At 46.7% G+C, this 19,830-nt stretch overlaps 1 protein-coding gene across 9 annotated transcripts in view; it reads left to right on the forward strand.

Moving 5' to 3' along the window:
* The window catches only part of NF1 (neurofibromin 1), a 3,279,657-nt gene that overhangs the window by 1,443,123 nt on the left and 1,816,704 nt on the right, over nt 1-19,830 (forward strand). For all 9 annotated transcript variants that reach the window (XM_069614617.1, XM_069614618.1, XM_069614621.1 and 6 more), the window contains exon 22: nt 5,419-5,541. In XM_069614617.1, the coding sequence (XP_069470718.1) occupies nt 5,419-5,541 (123 nt within the window). The remainder of the gene's footprint in view (nt 1-5,418; nt 5,542-19,830) is intronic.

The following is a 19,830-nucleotide window of genomic DNA, read 5'->3' on the forward strand; positions in this document are numbered from 1 at the left end:
AATTGCCACACTAGATTTATGCACTTGTATCAACAGACATGATGATTCAAATCACCGGTTTTAAAATAATCAAAACCAAGGAGAGTGATCATAACATGTTGGAAGTTATATGGGAGGCTCCCAATAAGCCTAGCACCCCGTATTATGGAATTGACATACTCCTTTATAACGGAAGAAATGGGATCCAACAGTCCACACCGAAGATCGAAAAACATACAGGTAAATTAAAAAATGTTCAACAAACTACAAATAAAGAGGAGAGGAACAAACTGACCTGCAATCATTTCTTAACACTATTGGAAAACAATCACAAGAACGATCGGACGATATTCAAACACAAATATAAGAATAATTGGGAAATAAATAACCTAAAATTCCAAATGAAAAGAGAAATCAAAACATGTAATGTGTTAACAGGTAAAGAAAAAATAAATCGAGTGCCAGCATAAGGATAAAGTTAAACATCTCATATCTTTGAAAACAGGAAGATGATGAACTCATGATAACAGCACTGATATCCAAGTCGAGTACCCAAATGTGGAAGCTATTAACGATTTCCAATGACGGAAATCATTCCCTACTGCTAAACACCATCAGTCGAAAGAGATGGAGCAAACACTTCTCTGTGTTATTTTCAGATCAAGACCACACTAACATCATACTATATGCAACCAATAATGTGAAAGAACTGCAAATTGATAATTTAGACATATTACTTAAAATAAAAAAACTGAGCACATCTCGTGCCCCTGGACCTAATGGACTATCTAATTACACTTTAAAAATGCATCCAGAAAAATGGGCAACAGCCCCATTATTAAAAATTGCACAAAGGTGGACTATTCCCACAACTTGGAAACAATCATTGATAATGGTAGTATTTAAAAAAGGAGACAGAAATAACCCAGTCAATTATAAACTCCTAGCCTTGCTAGATGTGCCGGCAAAATATATGCACGACTGCTACTATGTGACATGCAAAAGTTGCTAAAGAATAAAAGAAATATGGATTACCATCAAGCCGTATTGATTGCTGGAGTAGGCACAGCTGGAAGCATGCTAATATTAGCTGTTCTAAAAGAACAAGCGGCAAAAACAAAGTGCCCTCTATACGTAGCGTTTGTTGACTTTAAGCTGGCGTTCGACTCGATATCCTTTCCTGTATTATGGGAAAAACTAAAGGAGGCCAAATGTCCTGACTATATATTAAATCTTGTGAGACAATTCTATGCCAACACATCTATAAGAATTAAACTGAACCAAGAAAGATTATTATCACAACCGATATTGACAAATAGAGGACTCAAACGAGGATGCATTATAGCATTGACTCTGTTTAAGTTTTAAATAAAGGACATAAATAGCCACTTACTGATACTGAACATTTTCCCTCCGGAACTAGGTCAATGCCAAATTGCATCTCTCCTTTCTGCGGATGATCTCTTCCTCTTGGACCATACCCCCATAGGCCTGCAGCGCCAACTAGCTGCTGCCCTTTAAGACTACGCATGCACAAACAAAATGGAGATAAACGCACAGAAAATGAACATCATGAAATTTAAAATACCAGAGGGAAAAATAAACTCAAGAATACAAATGGATTATAGGTATGAAACCCCTAACAACGTTGGAGGAATACAAATATCGGAGTGAACATTTATAATAGCCAAAATGAAAAACCGCACACACTTGGAATCAACAAAAGAATCCAATTACTAGTCTTGCAAGCAAAGATTATACACTCAAAATACAGAAAATGTTCATATAATCCCATCCTGATATACTATAACCAAAAGGTCATACTGACGGCTACATTACATATGGTGCCCAATCTAAGCTCCCCCTAGATCAATGGAATTGGGAAAAAATAGAAGGCCTGGTTTGGAAGCACCTTCTACTGGTACCAAAGAGCTTTTCAATTGCCTTAATTAGATACGAGTTGGGACCATCATCCTTACGTGCGAAAGTATTGTGGAACACACTGATGCTATATAGAAAATGTATTGTGCCTTAAGATCACGAAAATACACTACTACCTATAATTGCAATGTCATTAAGAACAAAAGTCAACAGGCAACTGTCTACGTGGACATTACATTACAAGGAAATAATCGAGAAGGCAGACATTGAGATGTTAACTGTGAGAGCAGAACGCAAATTTCTAGATATGGACTGTATTAACACACTGGAGACATGTAATACATACAGGGCATTTAACACAGCAAGGCAACCCGTGAAAAAGAGAGCTCACACCAAAATACCTGCAAAAATATCCTGATGGAATATATTTTGAAAAAATAATGAGAATGAGGTTTGATCTTTGGCCCACAAGAGCACTCATTGCCCGACGCAATAAATGAACTGCTGTGGAGATCACATGCAGATTCTGCAAAGATAAGGCATAACTGAGACATTAGAACACCTATTTATATATTGCACAGATTTGAATGCCATGAGAAAAGACTACATGTCTATGAACATAGCGACAATACGGTTTCTAGATTCAATGAACTTACTAGCTAAATGATGATTTTTATATGTGCATTTTAAGTTAAGAGACTAATTTTAGTAACCAAGATTTTACTGTAACAATTGAAACTGAAAAATATTTTAAATGTATGGAATGTTTTGTTAATGAACATTGGGAAAGGTTTAATCTTAACCAAACCAGAATAACAATAAAATAAAAGAAAATGGAAAACTAAAATAGTCATAACAGACTTTTCAGAGTACAGTAGGGGGAGCTCATTGTCAAAGCCTAACAGCTTAGGGTCTTTGGTCCTCACATGAAAGGGAGGACCACATAAATGTCTTGGAACTAAGAGCCATATTTTTCACTCTAAAATCTGTTCTTCCCTCACTTCAAGGAAAGGTGGTGAAAATTCAAATGGACAATACCACTGCAGTGTTTTATATCAATAGGCAGAGGGGTGCTCGCTCCTGGCCCCTGTCTCCTAGCAGAACAAATTTGGTATTGGGCCATTCAAAATCACATTTTCTTGTTGGTGTCCCATCTCGAGGGGGAAGAAAAACGTCCTGGCGGACAAACTAAGCAGGTTACAGTCCGCTCCTCACGAATGGGCGCTGTGACCATCAGTATCACACATATTTCAGAAGTGGGGCCATTCATCAGTAGACCTCTTTGCCAATCGGCACAACACACTCTGCCGGCAGTTTGCATCAAGGCAAGGTCAGGGTCCTCGGCCCCTGGGAGATGCTCTACATCCAGATTGGTCGAATCTATCACTTTATGCCTTCCTACATCCTCCATAAATTCACAAGCTGTTGCTGAAATTCAAGATGTCACACAACCTGACAGTGATTCTAATAGCCCTGTTCTGGCTTCGCCAGATTTGGTTTCCAGATCTTTTGGAGTTAGCAGAGATTCCCCCCATAGAAATACTTTCCAGAGATCTTTTGACTCAACAGAAGGGACAGGTTCTTCACACCTCCCCTCAATTACCGAGCGTGGTTCCTGAAAAGCTAGCCTTCTCCTACTTGCAACTGTCAGACCAAAACTTTGATATTATGTTGGCCTCCAGGAAATCTTCCATTAAGGAGCAATATCTTAGCAAATGGTTACGTTTCTGTCACTGGGCCTTAGAACAAAACCATAACCTTCTAAAAGCCTCCATTGATCATGTTATGTCATTCATGTCTTATCTTGTTTCCACCGGTGTCAAGGTAGATATGTGCAAACATTACTTATCAGACATCGGTGCTTACCTGAATAGAGAACACAAGTCTTATTCTCTTTCCAACAAGGCAACGTGTTCTTAGAAACCCTAATGCAAAAACTATTTGAGCCTTTGACTTCATGGGATTTAGAACTCCTAACTTGGAAATCGGCCTTCTTTGTGGCCATTACTTCGGCTAGAAGAATTGGTGAGCTCCAGGCTCTTTCCTCAAAGGAACCTTATATTGTGTTCCATAAAGACAAAGTTGTCTTAGATACGGTCCCCTCCTTTCTGCCTAAGGTGGTTTCAGATTTTCACTTAAACCAGGAAATATGTCTTCCCGTTTTTCTTCCTAGACCGCACGTGTCTGCGGCAGAAGTGAAATTGCATAATCTAGGTGTAGTAAGAAAAGCAGATCAGCTCTTTGTTACCTACAGTGGTCCTTCTCCTGGCAATAAAACAGCAAAGGCCTCTATTGCCATATGGGTTGTCTCATGTTTCTCCAAGGCTTATGATTTGAAAGGGCTCGCAACTCCGCAGAGACTTCAGGCTCATTCTACTGGAGGCATGGCAGCATCAGTAGCCTTTACCAGACAAGTTTCCATTATGGACATCTGTAAAGCAGCTACCTGGGCTACTCCGCTTGCCTTTTGCCAGCACTATGCTATGGACACATCGAGCGAAAGGTTCTCCGCAACTTGTTTGCCTGAATCCTGCTGTCTCATCCACCGTTGCTTATTCAAAGGCTTTTTAGTCTGGTCCCAACCAGTTGGGAAGGAGGGAGAGCCAGGACGACAGAGAAAAATTACCTTCATGGTGATTCATGTTCTTTTAGTCCAGGCTCTCCCTCCTTCACAACACCCACCCATCCCTCCCCTACAGTACGCATGTAATTAAATTCTACCACCTTGGCGGAACCACAGGAACTGGGTGTCAACCGTTGGTGACATGAGGGTAAGGTGTGGGACGCACGTGTCGCACGTGTGATGTAGGCCTACATCACACGACACCTTCTAAAACTCTTAAAGTGACAGCTATCTCTTTCAGCCAGCGTTTCCGGGCTGCCTGCGGATGCAGGCGTACCCAACCAGTTCTGGAGGAGGGAGAGCCTGGACTAAAAGAACCCGAATCACCATGCAGGTAATTTTTCTTATATTCTTTTATAGCAGAATCTCCAGATTTCAGTCCCTGTACACATGAAACGGTTGCCTGAAATCAGCAAACATCAATGTGGTCATAGAAGGACTGGACAGAGCCCATTGTAAGCATCTCGGTGTGAGGAACAAGACTCAAAAAGGATCGGTGCTTTTAAACAAAATTTCAAGGCCCTAGGATGCACCATTTCTGAGATATTCACCATTTCTGAGATATTTGCACCGCAACACACTACTCTGTGCCAGGGTGAGGCAATAGGTGGGGAGAGCGCACAGAAGGTCCGAGTATGCTGCAGCATGCAAACAATCACCTGCTCTCCACCTCTGCTTTGGGGTATGTCGGCCACCCACAAATGCTCATTCTCAGTGCTGAGTGCAAAGCACATCTAGAGATAAGCGACTCGGCACAGCAACCTATAGGATCATTGATTTTCAACAATTGATGTGTTCTGTCTGCCTACAGGTCCTGTGCGAATTACGGGTTCTATTTGCTAGTGGCTACTAATATTGAAAAACCGATTTTGCAATGAAATCTCAGACCGATAGTTGCCTGAAAAATGACATTTGTGCTTCCATCTTTTATACAGATACGTTCGTGTTCTTGGAAATTTGGTACATGCAATCCAGATAAAAACAAAACTCTGCCAACTGGTTGAAGTGATGATGGAAAGGCGGGATGATCTCTCATTTTGCCAGGAGATGAAATTTAGGTGAGTCCAAGAAATAATGGTGTCAAAACCTCAAAATGACAAAAAATAAATTGCCTTTGTGGATCTGTCCATCTGCATTGTTCACTTAAGTTTGATTCATTTTTAAATGGATTATAGGATTCATTTAAAAAAAAAAAATGTTTTTGATAGTATCAAGACCATTGCATAAAAAAGGATATCAAAGAGGAACAACAATGCAAAGAGGAAAAAAATAAATAATAAACTGCAGGGCTTATAGCATAGCAATATGATCTCATTGGGCGTTAGAAATAAATCGAGTCAGACATATACGTGTTAAACAGAATAAATGGGCGGGGGTAGGAGGACACAAACTTTGTGACGCAGCACAGTGCACATGGCACAGCACACAAGGATCCAGCTCACCAAATTTTCCAACGCAGTATCACAAACCAATGTGTAGTCCGTTCCAATTCCTTAAAGTGGTCTATCATCAGAATGGCAGAACATTGTTTGTAGGAGAGCTTTCCATGTTTTCAGATTCGTGGTAGGCTCTTTAATACCTTTCTTCAGGGCTCTATACCATTCTGCTGTTTCAGCCGTGGACCATTTAATCGTGTCATTCCACCATAGGTTATAGCTGGGGCCCGTATGTAATTTTCATGACATGGCAACCCTTTCCGTAGCCAATATAAAGGCCAGATCATGAGCTTAACTGTATGTCTAGCCTTTTGTAGGCAGGGATATATACACTGAGTTAGCATTCAGTCGGGACAGTTTATATCGGTTTACACCAGCCCGTTCTAGTGCCTGTTCGACCAGGAGCCAAACGGTGCGCATCTTCGGACACTGCCAAAACATAGGCATACAATCTGCAGGTACATTGTTACACCATGGGCAAACGGGGGGAGACCTGCTTGTTAAATCGCACACGCTTGTGCTGGGTCCTATATAATACATTCAGTTGTAATAGACGAAAGCGTTATACCGGTTTGATGAACATTAATGCTATGTCGACTGTTTATCGTTCGGTTCACAGCCCAAATCCACTTATCATGCACATGTAATTCTTAGTTATCTAACACCCGCTCCAGCTATCGAGCATTGATATATGCGTGACACTGGTTTCCACCCATCATCCAGTACGTTCAATGTGGACAGTACATAATCACAATTGGGTTCCTCAGGCCACCTTTTCCTTGCAAAGTTGGTGAAGGCAAATCCCTGTTAATGCACACTTCAGAGTGAATATAACCCTCTTGAGAAATAATCCAGGAGATAACGTGCAAGGATAACAAGGTATAATTGTACAAAATACAAGATAACAGAAAAGGCTGCTTCTCGAGAATGTTCTGGTTAATCATAAGACAAGCAGGAGCTTAAAAGGCTGAGTGGCGTCATCACATATAGTACAACCTAGCGCCACTGATTGGTCATTCCGGATACGTAGACCTGCTCCATAGGGGATGCCATGCTACAATTCGGTAGTTCCTTCGCCGATGGTCAGGCTCCATGTGGGTCATATGGGCTCATCTTGTCTAGTAAAGGTCAGGTTGCTCATAAAATAGTGTTACATCTGAACTAGCACTCTAAGCCTACTACTATATCACTGTGACATTCACCTGGGCAGCTCGGGATTGGTGCCAGGGGGAAGGGAGGATGAAATACAGTCCCACTGACGCACACATTCTGGGCTTTGATACCGCTCCTCTTGCACCCAAGGTCTCCACCCTGGTTTTGATCAATAATTTATCCCTCACTGTACCTCGTTTTACAAAGGATGTATTTTATGCTGGGGGTTGAAGCAATTGTGCATACTCAAATCTTTTATGGTCACTTGATTTGTGCTAGGACGGGGGGCGGGTCACTCGCTTATCATGGAATGCAGGAGTGTGGGGCTGGATTTGGACTGGCTGATTGGGGGTTAGAAGCCTGCTGGCAGCTTAGTGGAGATGAATGAGCACTGCACGGATCCTGGTATTGTCTTACGCTCTTGCAGGATGCATTCCTCTAAAAGATACTAAATGTTTGCAACAGTGTAGGTACATGGGGGGGGTGGTAGTGGACTTCTGTGAGAACTGGCGGTTCATTTTGCCTTAATGATGTTGGGCCTAGTGAAATCTTTCCAGGGAACTCAGCTGGTGCAGCGTGGTGAAGCAAGGCTGTGCTTTTGTCATAAATATAAAATGGCGTTTCTTTCTATGTGTTTCCTAATGCCATGCATCTGTTGTTGGCGCTATATTACCTCCGTACTGAGTTTCATAGTGCCGTTCTCTCCCCTCTTATACACTACACTACTTCATAGGGGATTCGCCTCACCTGAAAGTGCTTAGGGGATGGGATATACTAATTTCCATCCCAACATTCCCCCCCTTTTGTTACTTCTACAGTAACACATTCTCCTCCCCTATATTTATGCTCATTCGCTCGCCTTACTGCTTCCTCTCATGCAGGGGTTCTTTTTATCGGCATCCAGGCCCTACACACAGCTCTTAAATTCTCCCCTGCTTGTGCTATTGCTCAGGTGTACATGTCATATAAATGCACCCCCCAATGCCCGCAGTCAGATCTACCCACGCTTCCTTGTAATTCGCGGGGTCAGGGGGAGGAACAATGGTTCTGTGGTATAAGTTGTCAACTATATCTCCAATGGGGAGTGGGAGCATGTTGTGAACGGGGCTGTCAGTTTGTACTTCCATTTACTGCCAATAGAAACCATCATCATTGTGCCATTAGGTACTGCTTTAGCACAAAACCAGAGACCCAATTGGCACGTGCAGAAAATCAAGACCAATACGGTGATGGGCACCAGCATTTTTACCAATGTTCCAAGCCATGATGGGACCCAGCTGAAGACCATCGTGTACCAGTCTTTAGCGCCAGCTTCTTTTTTCATCTTCACCCCTAGTTCATGCACTGCTGCAATGACCTGTGTCAATGTCTCATTTTCAGCATCTTCGGAAGGTTACGAATGTGCAACATGAACTCACAATCTTTTTGCAAGCACCTCCTTTCATGGCTGTCAGCAGATCAAGTACATTACCTATTTTGCATTGTAATTAGTCTAAGAGCCCTCAGCTCCACTCTCACGACATTGAACCCTTGTTCGGTATCGTTAGCCAATTGGATCATCTCCCATCGTACAATCTGGAGCCATTTTGCATTGGCTCGTCTCTGGATGCTGGGTATTGGAGATGCAAAAAATATCTGCAGGATTATAGAGCTTGTATTCCTCAGGTAGTTGCGCAAGCAGTTCAGTTGAGTCTGATATGTAATTCGAGGATCTTTTTCTTCTTTGCAGCTGGTCATAGGGCTCCTTCTCAGGGAGGATGTGAAATTCTGGTGGTGGCATCGTGTGCTGTGCTTCGATTGTTGGGGGCACTGTGGGAGCTTCATAAGTTAGGGGCTCCCCTTTGAAGTTTTCTTCTGGTACTACTAACAGGGCAGAGTGCAGCTTAGCTAGCGAACAATAGCCCCTCGAAGAAGGCGGGAGGTGCAAGTACACTTGCTGGCTGCAGATCCAATAATAGTCCATCAGTGCTGAAGTGCCTTTCCTGAGGTCTGGAATTAGGATAGTTCAGTTACACCGCTCATTTGATCCGACAGGAACAGTTCCTTCACTGTAAAAACATAGTTCATAGCTTTCTTCTTGGTGCACTTTTACTGGCTTCTCAATTGCTGCAATCCATGTCAATTTGGTGACGTGTTCTGTCCATACTTGTGCACATGCATGTTCTGTGAAAGCTATTTTTTTTTGTGGGAACCCTACAAGTCCTTCGGCTTTACAAGTGAGGTTTGTTTCTTGCCATTTATTGTTGGTGTGCGTCGCTCCTTTGATCACCAGGTAAGGTTCTTGTAAACAGTTGGGGTTGGTGGAACTCGTTTTGCATTTTCGGGTGTCTAGATTAACGAGTTCTAGGTGGTCACTGCGTGCCTAGAACGTGCCTTTGATCCTACATAGCACAAGATTAATTAGGCATTGTGTCTCTCTTATCGATACTTCCTGTGGTACTAAAATCCTGGGTATCACTGATGCGTGCACTATTAAGGAACAGATGTAGCAACTCCCATTGTTCGTTTTCCCGTTGCACTCATGTCAGATTACCAACTGTTTGAGTGGTTGGGATTACGAATATCTTCTATTGCATCTAAGCCTAAACCATGGTATGCATCATATTTATAATGGTGCACTTGTCTTTTCCTTCTAGTATTAAGTTGGGTGTGCCTTTTGACTACTTTACTTCTGCTACTAGTCCTACTTACATTACTGCTTCTATTACACAAATAGTTTTATACATTTGGCATTAGTATTTGAAACATTTTGCTTGTGCAGACAGCTGCATGGGAGCTGCTACTATTTGCGGGGGTCACGTGTGGTTCTCGTTAAATTGTTTGGCCCTGTGGGATTGAATTGTACACTTCCATTCGTCCTTTCATTCGGGTCTGGACTGGAACTCAATGTTGTTGAAATTGAGGATATAGTGGTAGAGGTGAATTTAGTTACAGTGGTGGGCATGGGAGTACATTTAGTGACATTGGACGATACACTCATGTTCATGGAAGTTAATTCAGGGAAATTAGAAGTTATACTTATGTTCCAGGTCCCCGTGGTCACCTCCCCCCATCTTTTAGATGGCCAACCCAGATAAGACGTTACCCAATAAATCCCTAGTAAAAACATCATACTACCACGTCCTGTCCCTTTTCCTCCATACTATATGGGTGTCCCTGGCTAGGGATGGAATCTTTTTCACCAGAAAAATCATCTTCACCTTTAAATTTAGATGCGCGCAGTGGCGTGGCCCTGGGAGCATGCGCTCCCCTGACCCTGCCCACCGGCGCCACTCCTCGGTCCTCTATTTTTGCATTGACCGGAACGGGCCACTTTCACCAGCGCTCCTGGGTTAGGCCTCTGGCCTAATATTTCTACGCGCTCTTCCCTGAAGAAGTACTTTTGTCTTCTTTTGTTTTGTCTTTAATCAGGTACCTCTGTCCTCTGGTGCAGTGCTCCTCCCCGGCGCCTGTCGACGTCGGCGGGCTTCAGCAGGTGTCCAGCCTGCGAGGGGTTCATCCCTTCATCCGACCCCCACTCTCTCTGCCTCCGCTGCCTTGGCACAGACCACGGCTGGAAGGGCTGCTCCACGTGCTACGTGTTGACACCACGCCTTCTGAAGAAACAACTAGCCAGGTGGAGGGAGCTTTTAGTGTGCCCAGGTCTCAACAACCTCAGGGCCCCGCGTCCATACCCGCTACACCAAGTGCTCCGCCGGTTTGAGAAGACATTTTTTTGGGAAAAATGACTGACTCTCATGAGGTCTCAAGGACATGCTCCCTCTGGTACTGCCGCTCGCACCCACGGCCAACCTGCCCCTGGGTCCAGCGCTTCCAGGTCCAATGCCGCCTGCACCAGTCCCCAAGACACCGGCTCCCGTGCCTCAGCGGCACTATCCACTGCTGCAGCAGCCTCTGCCACCTGTCAGTACACCAAAGCCATCTGTGCCCAGCACTCCTTCAGTTGCACTGGACCAACAGGACACATTGGTGGACACGGATGAGGCGGACGACCATGACACACCCTCATTTTCCACCTCAAACCTTTCTCTCCCTCTTCACAAGTTCAAGATGGTTACCCCAACGAACGCGTATAGCGGTGACTTTGTGCGAGGAACACTGTATGTCTCCCTGGATCTGAAGGATGCCTACCTACACGTCCCGATCTGACAGCCCCATCTGTCCTTTCTGAGGTTCAGGATCATGGGTTTTCATTTCCAATACAAGGTTCTACCCTTTGGCCTCAATTCGGCCCCCAGGGTCTTTACAAGACTTATGAACGCAGTGGCAACCCTACTCGGGACCTAAGGTCACCACGTCTACCCGTACTTAGACTGGCTTGTCAGGGCATGGTCGCTGGAGGCAGTGCAGCACACCGCCTCGGCCCTCATGAATACGCTACACCAGCTGGGATTTTCCATCAATCTCAAGAAGTCACAGCTGGAGCCCACGCAGAGTCTTACCTTCCTGGGCCTCATCTGGAATACGAGCTCCGAAAGGTTTTTCCTCTCAGAGGAGACAATCAAAGCCATCAAGAAAGCCACAGGGCATTTCCTCAACAGAGCAGTGACCTTGGCAAGGTGGTACCAACACCTCCTGGGCATTATGGCGGCATGTGTCCTCGCTGTGCCACAAGCGAGACTCAGGATGAGGTGCTTGCAGCTATACTTTGCAGCTTCCTGGAACCAGGAGAAGGGTTCCCAGGCAGAGATGGTCAGCATCCCACATCATCTCTACCAGGACCTAGTCTAGTGGAGCAGGGACAGCAACCTGCCGGTAGGCAGGCCCTTCCATCAACCAGCTCCTCAGGTCACCATCACCACAGACTCATCCCTAGAGGGGTGGGGAGGTACCTTGGGAAGCCACAATGTCCACGGGGTCTGTTCCCATCGGGGTCAGGCGGCTCACATCAACTGGCCCGAGTTGATGGCCATCTGGCTTGCGCTCAAAGCCTTCCTCCCAATGATCAGCAGCAAGACGATCCTTATTCAGACCGACCGCTCCACCAGCATGTATTATATCAACAAACAGGGTGGCACAAGGTCCCCTCCTCTATGCACTCTAGCAGTCGACGTGGGCTTAGGCTCTGGTAAACGACATACACTTGTCAGCAATTCACGTCCCGAGGGACTCCAACCTGAAGGCAGACAGGCTCAGCAGGCTGGGTGTGGTCAACTATGAATGGCAGTTGAACAAACTGGTCCTTTAGCGGATCTTCGACAGGTGGGGGTCATCCTCGGGTGGACCTCTTCGCCACATGGTACAACAGGAAGTGCCCTCCTTTTGCGTCCTGGCAGGGACAGGGCAGGGGCTCCCTGGGCGATGCAAATACAGTGGAACAACATGAACACGTATGCCTTCCCTCTGACCAGCCCCCCCATCCCCCTACTCCCTGGTTCACAGGGTAATCTACAAGATCCATGAGGCCCGGTGCCTCCGTATCATCCTGATAGCTCTGTGGTGGCCAGCAAGACCATGGTTCTCAAAACTACAGCCTGTCAGATCAGCTCCTGGTCCACCTTCCGCTGGGTCCAGCATACCTACTCTCGCCAACAGGAAAGCACGATCATCCACCCCGCCCACCAGAAATTAGCCCTTGCAGTATGGTTCCTGAACAAGTCACACTGAAGCATCTGCAGCTCTCTCATGCAAATCTAGATATTGTACAGGGGGATAGGAGTGATGCTACCAGGAGCCAATACAAAAGCAAGTGGACTAGGTTTGGGCACTGGGCAGAATCAAATGAGGTAGCGTTGGACAATGTGCTATCCTTCTCAGCACACTCAGGGGTGCAGGTAGACACATGCTGCACCTATCTGGCTGCTATTGGAGCCTACAGATATTTGTAGGAGGGGGTGTTTTCGTCCTCTAATCCGGTGGTTAAAAGACACTGGGGTGGCCTGACCAGGCTTTACCCGCCCATCAAGAAACCACACCCTGTGTGGGACCTCATTGTGGTCTTGGGCACCCTGGCGCATAAACTATTCGAACCTATGGCATCCGCGGACATCAGGCTAGTCACCATCAAGACAGCCCTCCTGGTGGGCCTCACCTTGGCACGCCGGATCAGTGAAATCCAGGTGTTGGTAGCCTCAGAGCCTTATGCTACTTTTCATAAGCAGTTGCTTAGGACTCACCCCGCATTCTTGCCTGAGGTGGTTGTTAGGGAGAATTCTCTGTTAAGGCTAATTTCCCAAACCTAGTGAGTTCCCCAGCAGCTTTGCTGAATTTTTGGGGTTTATTTTTTTCTCCTGCTAAGAGTGAGACTCTTTTTCTCCCACTCTTAGGCATGATTTGAGAATGTCCTTTGACTATGTAATGTGTTTTATGGGCTATGGGGTATTTTACTCCATAGGGCTTCATGTGTTTTTGGTATGTGTGTTACACAGCACCCTTAGTGCAGTAACACAGGGGTGTCATAGTGACCCCCAACCATAGACTCCATACCCTGGAACTGACTGTCTCCCAGGGCATGTAAAGTCACCATTGGCTTTTCTAGTCTCAAATTGTGAACAGAACCAGTAAAAACCATCATATTGTGGAAGTACTGGTAGGGGTAATTCGATTGCCCGTGGGTCTGTTTTCCAAGGGGGCACTGTCCAGTCCCCCTTGTCTAGTTTCTGGCTGGTGGCAGTGGATACCACGTGAAATATTCCATCGGAATATTTCCTATGGGATTTTCCCATTCATTTTAAACGCACAACGTTTTGGTGCAATGTTAAAGATACCACCGGGTTATTTATTTAATATTTCTTCGGTTGTTTTTTTTTTTTTTTTGCCAGGACTCTGTTTTAAAATGGCGTTTGTGTTCGCCTCTGAAACTCTAACCCAAGTCGAGCCCTTTGTTCCACTTTTTGGCAGTGTTCTCCACAGAAGCCCTCCAAATGGTGCCACTCTGTCTGGGGTCAACAGGATGTGTGTGAGGGGGATTAGGCACCCTGTACTGAGTTGCCTTGGCAACTCAAGTCGCACTCTTGTGTGATTGGCTCAGTGGTGAGCCGCCCGGCTCACCACTTAGCATGTTTGAGTGACAGCTAGGCTGATGAATGGGGGTTTTTTCTGCATAAAAGCAGGGCTTTGGGGACTGGAACTTCAGAAGTCGCCACAGGACCTACAGAATCCGAAGAGGGGAGAAGCTGAGCCATCTACAACGACGACACCACCGGTGGAGCCCTGCTGTACGAAACTCACCACTTTCCCGACGACAGAGGAGATCTTCTTCCCCTTGAGCTGGTGGGACCAACCAGTTCACCTTTTTCGCCTTCCTGGATCGTCTCGTGGTCGAATCGCCCGTGCCAAGCACCCCGGTGGCCGGATAGCCACGCTTCACCACTACCGCGAATAAAACGGTAGTACCTTTTAACCGGGAAACTTTGCGGCTGGTTTCTTCCCTGGCAGTGCAACGACCTCCAGCTTTCCTCCACGTCGAGATCATCTCTGCCCCTGGACGAAGCTCCGACTTGCACCCGCTGCCAGGAACAACTGCCCCCGCTGGAGCTTTCTCACCATTTCAGGTACTGTGTCCCGCCTGGTCTCCCTTGCAACAGACTTTCCAAGGTGTCCCGTAAATCCTTGACTCTCTATCCTTGGTGACCTCGGGCCTGTTAACATTACCTTTCTGACTTGATCCAACCTCTTTTGACTTTTCTGCAAAGACTTTGAGTGCATTTCCACTGTGTGATCTTGGGCACATTCCGCCTTGCTCTCTCCAAGAGTGGGCCTGGCCTATGAACATTTTGCTCTACAGTAGACCCTGCCTTTCTTGACTTGCTGTGGTTTCTTAAAAGTGTTGGTATTGTGTGTTTTTCCTATTCTGCCTTTTCTCTCCCTTTTTAAACAAATTATTGAAGTTCCATCTATGGTTACGCGCTCACCTCTGTTTTGCTAAATAAGTGGTGTCTTAATATAGACTTGTCGAATAATTAACTAGGGAGGTGTGTATACTTATAGTGACTGTGTTTGAACTTGCTTGACATATTAGTGCCAGCGTATTTTGACAAGTGTGTTTTTAAATAAATAATTATATACTTTTATACCAAAGCTCTGGTCAGTGTTTGCTTGTGCTACTGTATTTTTAGCCCTATTGTGTATACTCTATATACTGCGTAACTCTTCTTGAGAGAAGTCTGACTGCTCAGCCACAGCTACCAGGTAAATCTGGGTGGTGCAGACTGCTACCAATTGGGTTTACTGCTTACTCCTGTGGTCTTAAACGTTTTGCAGTGGTCCCTAAGGGAACTGCACAGGTTTCTGCCTAACAGTTGTCCCTTTGTTCCACCTGAATGAGGCGATGGTTCTACCAACTTTCTTCTCTGACCCTATGTATGACGCTCAGAGGGTGCTGCACTGTGTAGATGTCGGGCGCGCTTTAAAATTCTACCTGGAACCGACCAAGAGCTTCTGCAAATCAGAGGCTCTTTGTCACCTTCGGTGGGTCAAAACCGGGTTGTCAGGCCTCCAAGGCTTCCATAGCTAGGTGGATGGTATCGGATATCAAGGAGGCGTACGAGGGGCAGCTCATACCTCTTCCAGCGAACATGCTAAGGCCACAGCTGTCTCGTTCCAAAGGCACGTGCCGTGGCAGGTTATCAGCAAGGTGGCTACATGGGCTATGCCCTCGGCCTTCAAGCACTACTGCTTGATGCCGGCTCCAGGTCGGACACAGCATTTGGTCAGGCAATGTAAAGGAACTTGTTTTCCTAGGAGGGGCAACTCTCCACCCTGGAGCTACATTCAGTTGTAATCACCCATACAGTATAGAGTAAAGGGGACGGGACGTAGGAGTAATTATAAGTTACTCACTGTAGTGACTAACATACTCCTAGTCCATGGTCCCCTTTCCTCCATTTGTCCCATCATCCTCCCTCCTAATAGAACTGGTGTTATTAGGCAATGTTAATATTGTCGACACGTCAAAGGGGAGTGAGGAGTGGCGCTGGTGGACGGAGTCAGGGGAGCGCATGCTCCCAGGTCTGCACCGCCGTGCGCATCTAAATTTAAAAGGGAAGATTATTTTTCTGGTGAAAAAGGTCCAGTTTACCATCCTTAGTGAGGAACGCCCACACAGTATGGAGGAAAGGGGACTATGGACTAGGTGTACATTCTCCAGCATGGGGTCTGGCATGGATAAACATGCTCATGCATATTCCCCGTCAGGCTGGTAATTCTTGGTAAAGAAAAAAATAAGTTTCAGTTTTGTTTCTGAACTGTATTTCTCTTAATAACCAATCAATGGTCTCTGAGTCATACTGCCACTAGCCAATGATTGCCCTCTACTTAAGCCCCTCCTCTAACAGCCATCTACAGATTTTTACCGCACGTTCAAGTGTTGGGAGTCATCGTGCTACAGCTCTCAAGCTTTTACTGCATTTGCGGTTTAACTGCGAGTTTGCTCTTATTTTTTCGGTCAATTGAGCCTCAAGCTCCATCGATCCTTCCTCCGACTAACGAGGACCCGTTTTTCAGAACTTTCTACACCCCTAAAGGGCGTTTTTTTTTTTTTTGGAGTTACCTTCTTGGAGGATTCCAGAAGATTCTTGGAGGCCTAGGACATGGCTGAAGATAGAGGAGACTACGACGAGAGCCTCTTTTCCTCCGACGGATCACCCGAACTGCAGGAGCTACCAGGAACAACCGCCACCGCAGGAGCCACTTCTTCATTTTAAGGTACATTGTTCAGCCAGGCCGCCCTTTGTTCGCGGTAGCACTAAAGGTGTTTTAAATCCTTTACCTACCGGTTGGGTTGGCCGCCCCTCTCTCTTAACATTGTCTTTTCAACTTCAGCATCTACCTTTTCCACTTTGTTAACCAAAGACTTGACTGCAGATACAAGAACATTTTGCTCCTGGGCCCTTGCCCTGTACCAACTGACTTTGGCACAGGCCTACTGACTCTGGTCACATTTGTTAGATCTGCCTTCTTTAGATTGATTCTCAGCTAGAACTGTGTGGTGCACCCATTTCTTTTAACTACCCTTTCCTTCCCATTGATAAACCTTGTGAAATGCCATTTTGCTCAGTTTTCATTTAAGTATTGCTTATACTGATGCACTGACTTGCTTAAACTGGTTCACAAACTTATGGGAAGTATTGCTAGGGTGTGTAAGAAGCTATTTCTATATAACTTGTGCTTTCCCCCTCCCTTGTGAGGAATTGTTAGAGGATCCCTTGTGTGTAGTTGTCACTGTGCCGTTTTGCTCAGTTTTCACTCTGGTTCACTTGGTCTACAATTTAACTTGGGAGTGTGTATATTTTTACTTTGACTTAATTTAACTTGCTTGATGACTGTGATACATGTGTTTTATTAGAAGTGTATACAATAAATATATATCTACTTCTTAAATACAAAGCTTTGGTCAGTGTTTCCTTGTTGCATAGTCTAGTGGGCATATTGTGTAAACCCTGAATACTGCTCATCTCCCTCTTGAGATAAGTCTGACTGCTCAGCCACAGCTACCAACTAAATCTTTATGGTACAGACTGATACCAAAGGGGATTTATTGCTCTCACCGTTTGTCCTAATCTTGTGTAGTGCTCCCTAAGGGAACTGCACAGGATTCTGCCTAACACACAGTCTTGCCAAACAAGTTATCTCTGTTGAAGGGCATGTCTAACACCTTGAACTGCACATCCTGGCAGAGGTTGGTGGCCTTCAACCAGCCCCGCTGACGAAGGCAAACGCCATTGCCCATCTGGCCGAATCCCGAGTCGGCGATGTCAGTGGCTACCGTGATGGCGTGGTCCGACACCACCTAGCCTTCCTGCAGAATCTCCAGCGCTTCCGCTCTCTTGTCGTCAGTCAGAAAGTCCAAGAGGGGAGTGATCTTGAATCAGAGCTCCCTGTCGTAACAAGTCACAATGGCGAGGGCGTTGGCAGCCTTGATAGTCGCCGCCGACGAGATGACTCGTCGTCCCATGGCGTCCAGCTTCTTTCCCTCGCTGTCTGGGGGGGGGGGGTTCCTCTTCGCCAAAGCTGAGGACGGGTTCTTCATGAGGGACAATCCCTTGTCCCAAATGTCGTCCAACAGCGGGAAAGACAGCATGGTCTTCCTCTTAGCCTCCCGGTGCTGGTACGGGAAGCCCTCCTTTTCCTCTGGAGTCAGCTAGAACAGTTCTGCGGCCTGCAATATCATGGCGTGAAACGAGCCAATCTCGTCGTGCGACGAGGCTCTGGGTGGTGGGGACAGGAGATACACTCTGCCGTCATCGTCCGTGCCCATTGTCGCCGTAGCCGGTTCCGTCTTGACCCTCGGAGGGGGCGGGGGAGTGAGGCAATGGATGTTAAGGAGGTGGAGGATAAACTCTCTTCCTCTTGTGCATGGGGTTCCCCTGACGGCCCAGGTGTCGTGGGGTCTCTCGCCAGCGACAGGGGCATCCTTGTGCGAATCTGAGCACAGAGTGTGAAGCGCCCGAAGGATGTCCACCGAGATATCCGCCGGAGGCAGCAGTGGCTGCTGTGGCGGATGCAGTCTAAGAGACGGCAGCAGAGGCGTAGTGTCCTTCGGCTCCTGAACACCCTGCTCCTCTTTGTCGTTGTCTCCCTCACTCTCCACATCTGTCTCGTCGGGGTCCCTCCCGTAGGACCTGGCCTCGACAGATCTTTGGTCCAAGATGGTCTTGAGAACAGCAAGCTCTTCCTCGGAGGAGAAGTCTGTGCCCTATAGGACTACAGTGCCCACCCCCCTTTCTTCCCGATCAGGGAAGCTACTGAACTACCCAGGGATGAAACCAGCCGCGGTGCTGCCTGACGAATAAAAGGTACGCTCCTTTAAATCGTGGTCCGGGTGGACTGGTGCCTGGCTATCCGGCCTCCGAGTACAGGGTACGGGAGATTCGACCAAGGCAGGTCCGGGAAGGCGATTGGCAAACTGGTTGGCCCCACCAGTTCAAGGGAAGAAGGCTCTTGCAGGTGAAGATCTTCTCTCGTCGTGTGGTGAAAAGTGGTGAGACGCTGCAGCAGGGCTTCACCGGTGCTTAAGTCGTTGCAGATATCTTTGGCTTATCTCCTCTTCGGCTTCTTAGTTCCAGTGGCGACGTCTTGCTCTTCCAGTCCTCAGGACCCTGCTTTTATGCAAAAAGATCCCCATTCATACAGCCTAGCTCCCACTCACACAATGGGGTGGACACATTCTAGAATTCCTACGGAAGCGTCCGTGCATACCACCCTTGGCCAGGCAGGAAAACCACGTCCCCCAGCTTCTGCTGGAGCTGCGGGCCATGCTGGAAAAGGGCGCGATAGAACTTGGTCCAAAGAGGCTCCGGAGTGTACTCTAGGTACTTCCTCTTCAAGAAAAAGACAGGCGGTTGGCGGCCAATCCTGGACCTGCGCCGCTTGAACAAGTAAATCAGGGCCCAGAAGTTTCGGATGGTCACCCTTCAGCATGTACTGGGACAGCTGGAAGAAGGGGGACTTCCTGTCCACACTGGACTTGGAGGACGCTTACTTTCACATCCACAAGGGGCACCGCAAGTTCCTGCGCTTTGTGGTTCAAGGGCAGCACTATCAGTTCAAGGCCCTTCCCTTCAGTTTAAAGTCGGTGCCAAGGGTGTTCACCAAGTGCCTGGCGCCAGTGGCGGCGCAGCTGCGCCTCTGAGGGATCCAAGTTTACCCCTACCTGGACGACTTGCTCATCCGAGCGAAATCGAGGGAGATTGCTGTCGCTCACATGGCAGAAACCGTCCGGCTGCTGACGGTACTGGGTTTCTCGGTCAACTATGCAAAGTCTTGCTTGGTGCCATCACAATACGCGCTGTTCCTGGGTTCCCTTCTCAACAGTGTCGT

The sequence above is a fragment of the Ambystoma mexicanum genome, chromosome 9 (assembly GCF_040938575.1).
Source record: "Ambystoma mexicanum isolate Mex_15411 chromosome 9, UKY_AmexF1_1, whole genome shotgun sequence".
Lineage (NCBI taxonomy): Eukaryota > Metazoa > Chordata > Amphibia > Caudata > Ambystomatidae > Ambystoma > Ambystoma mexicanum.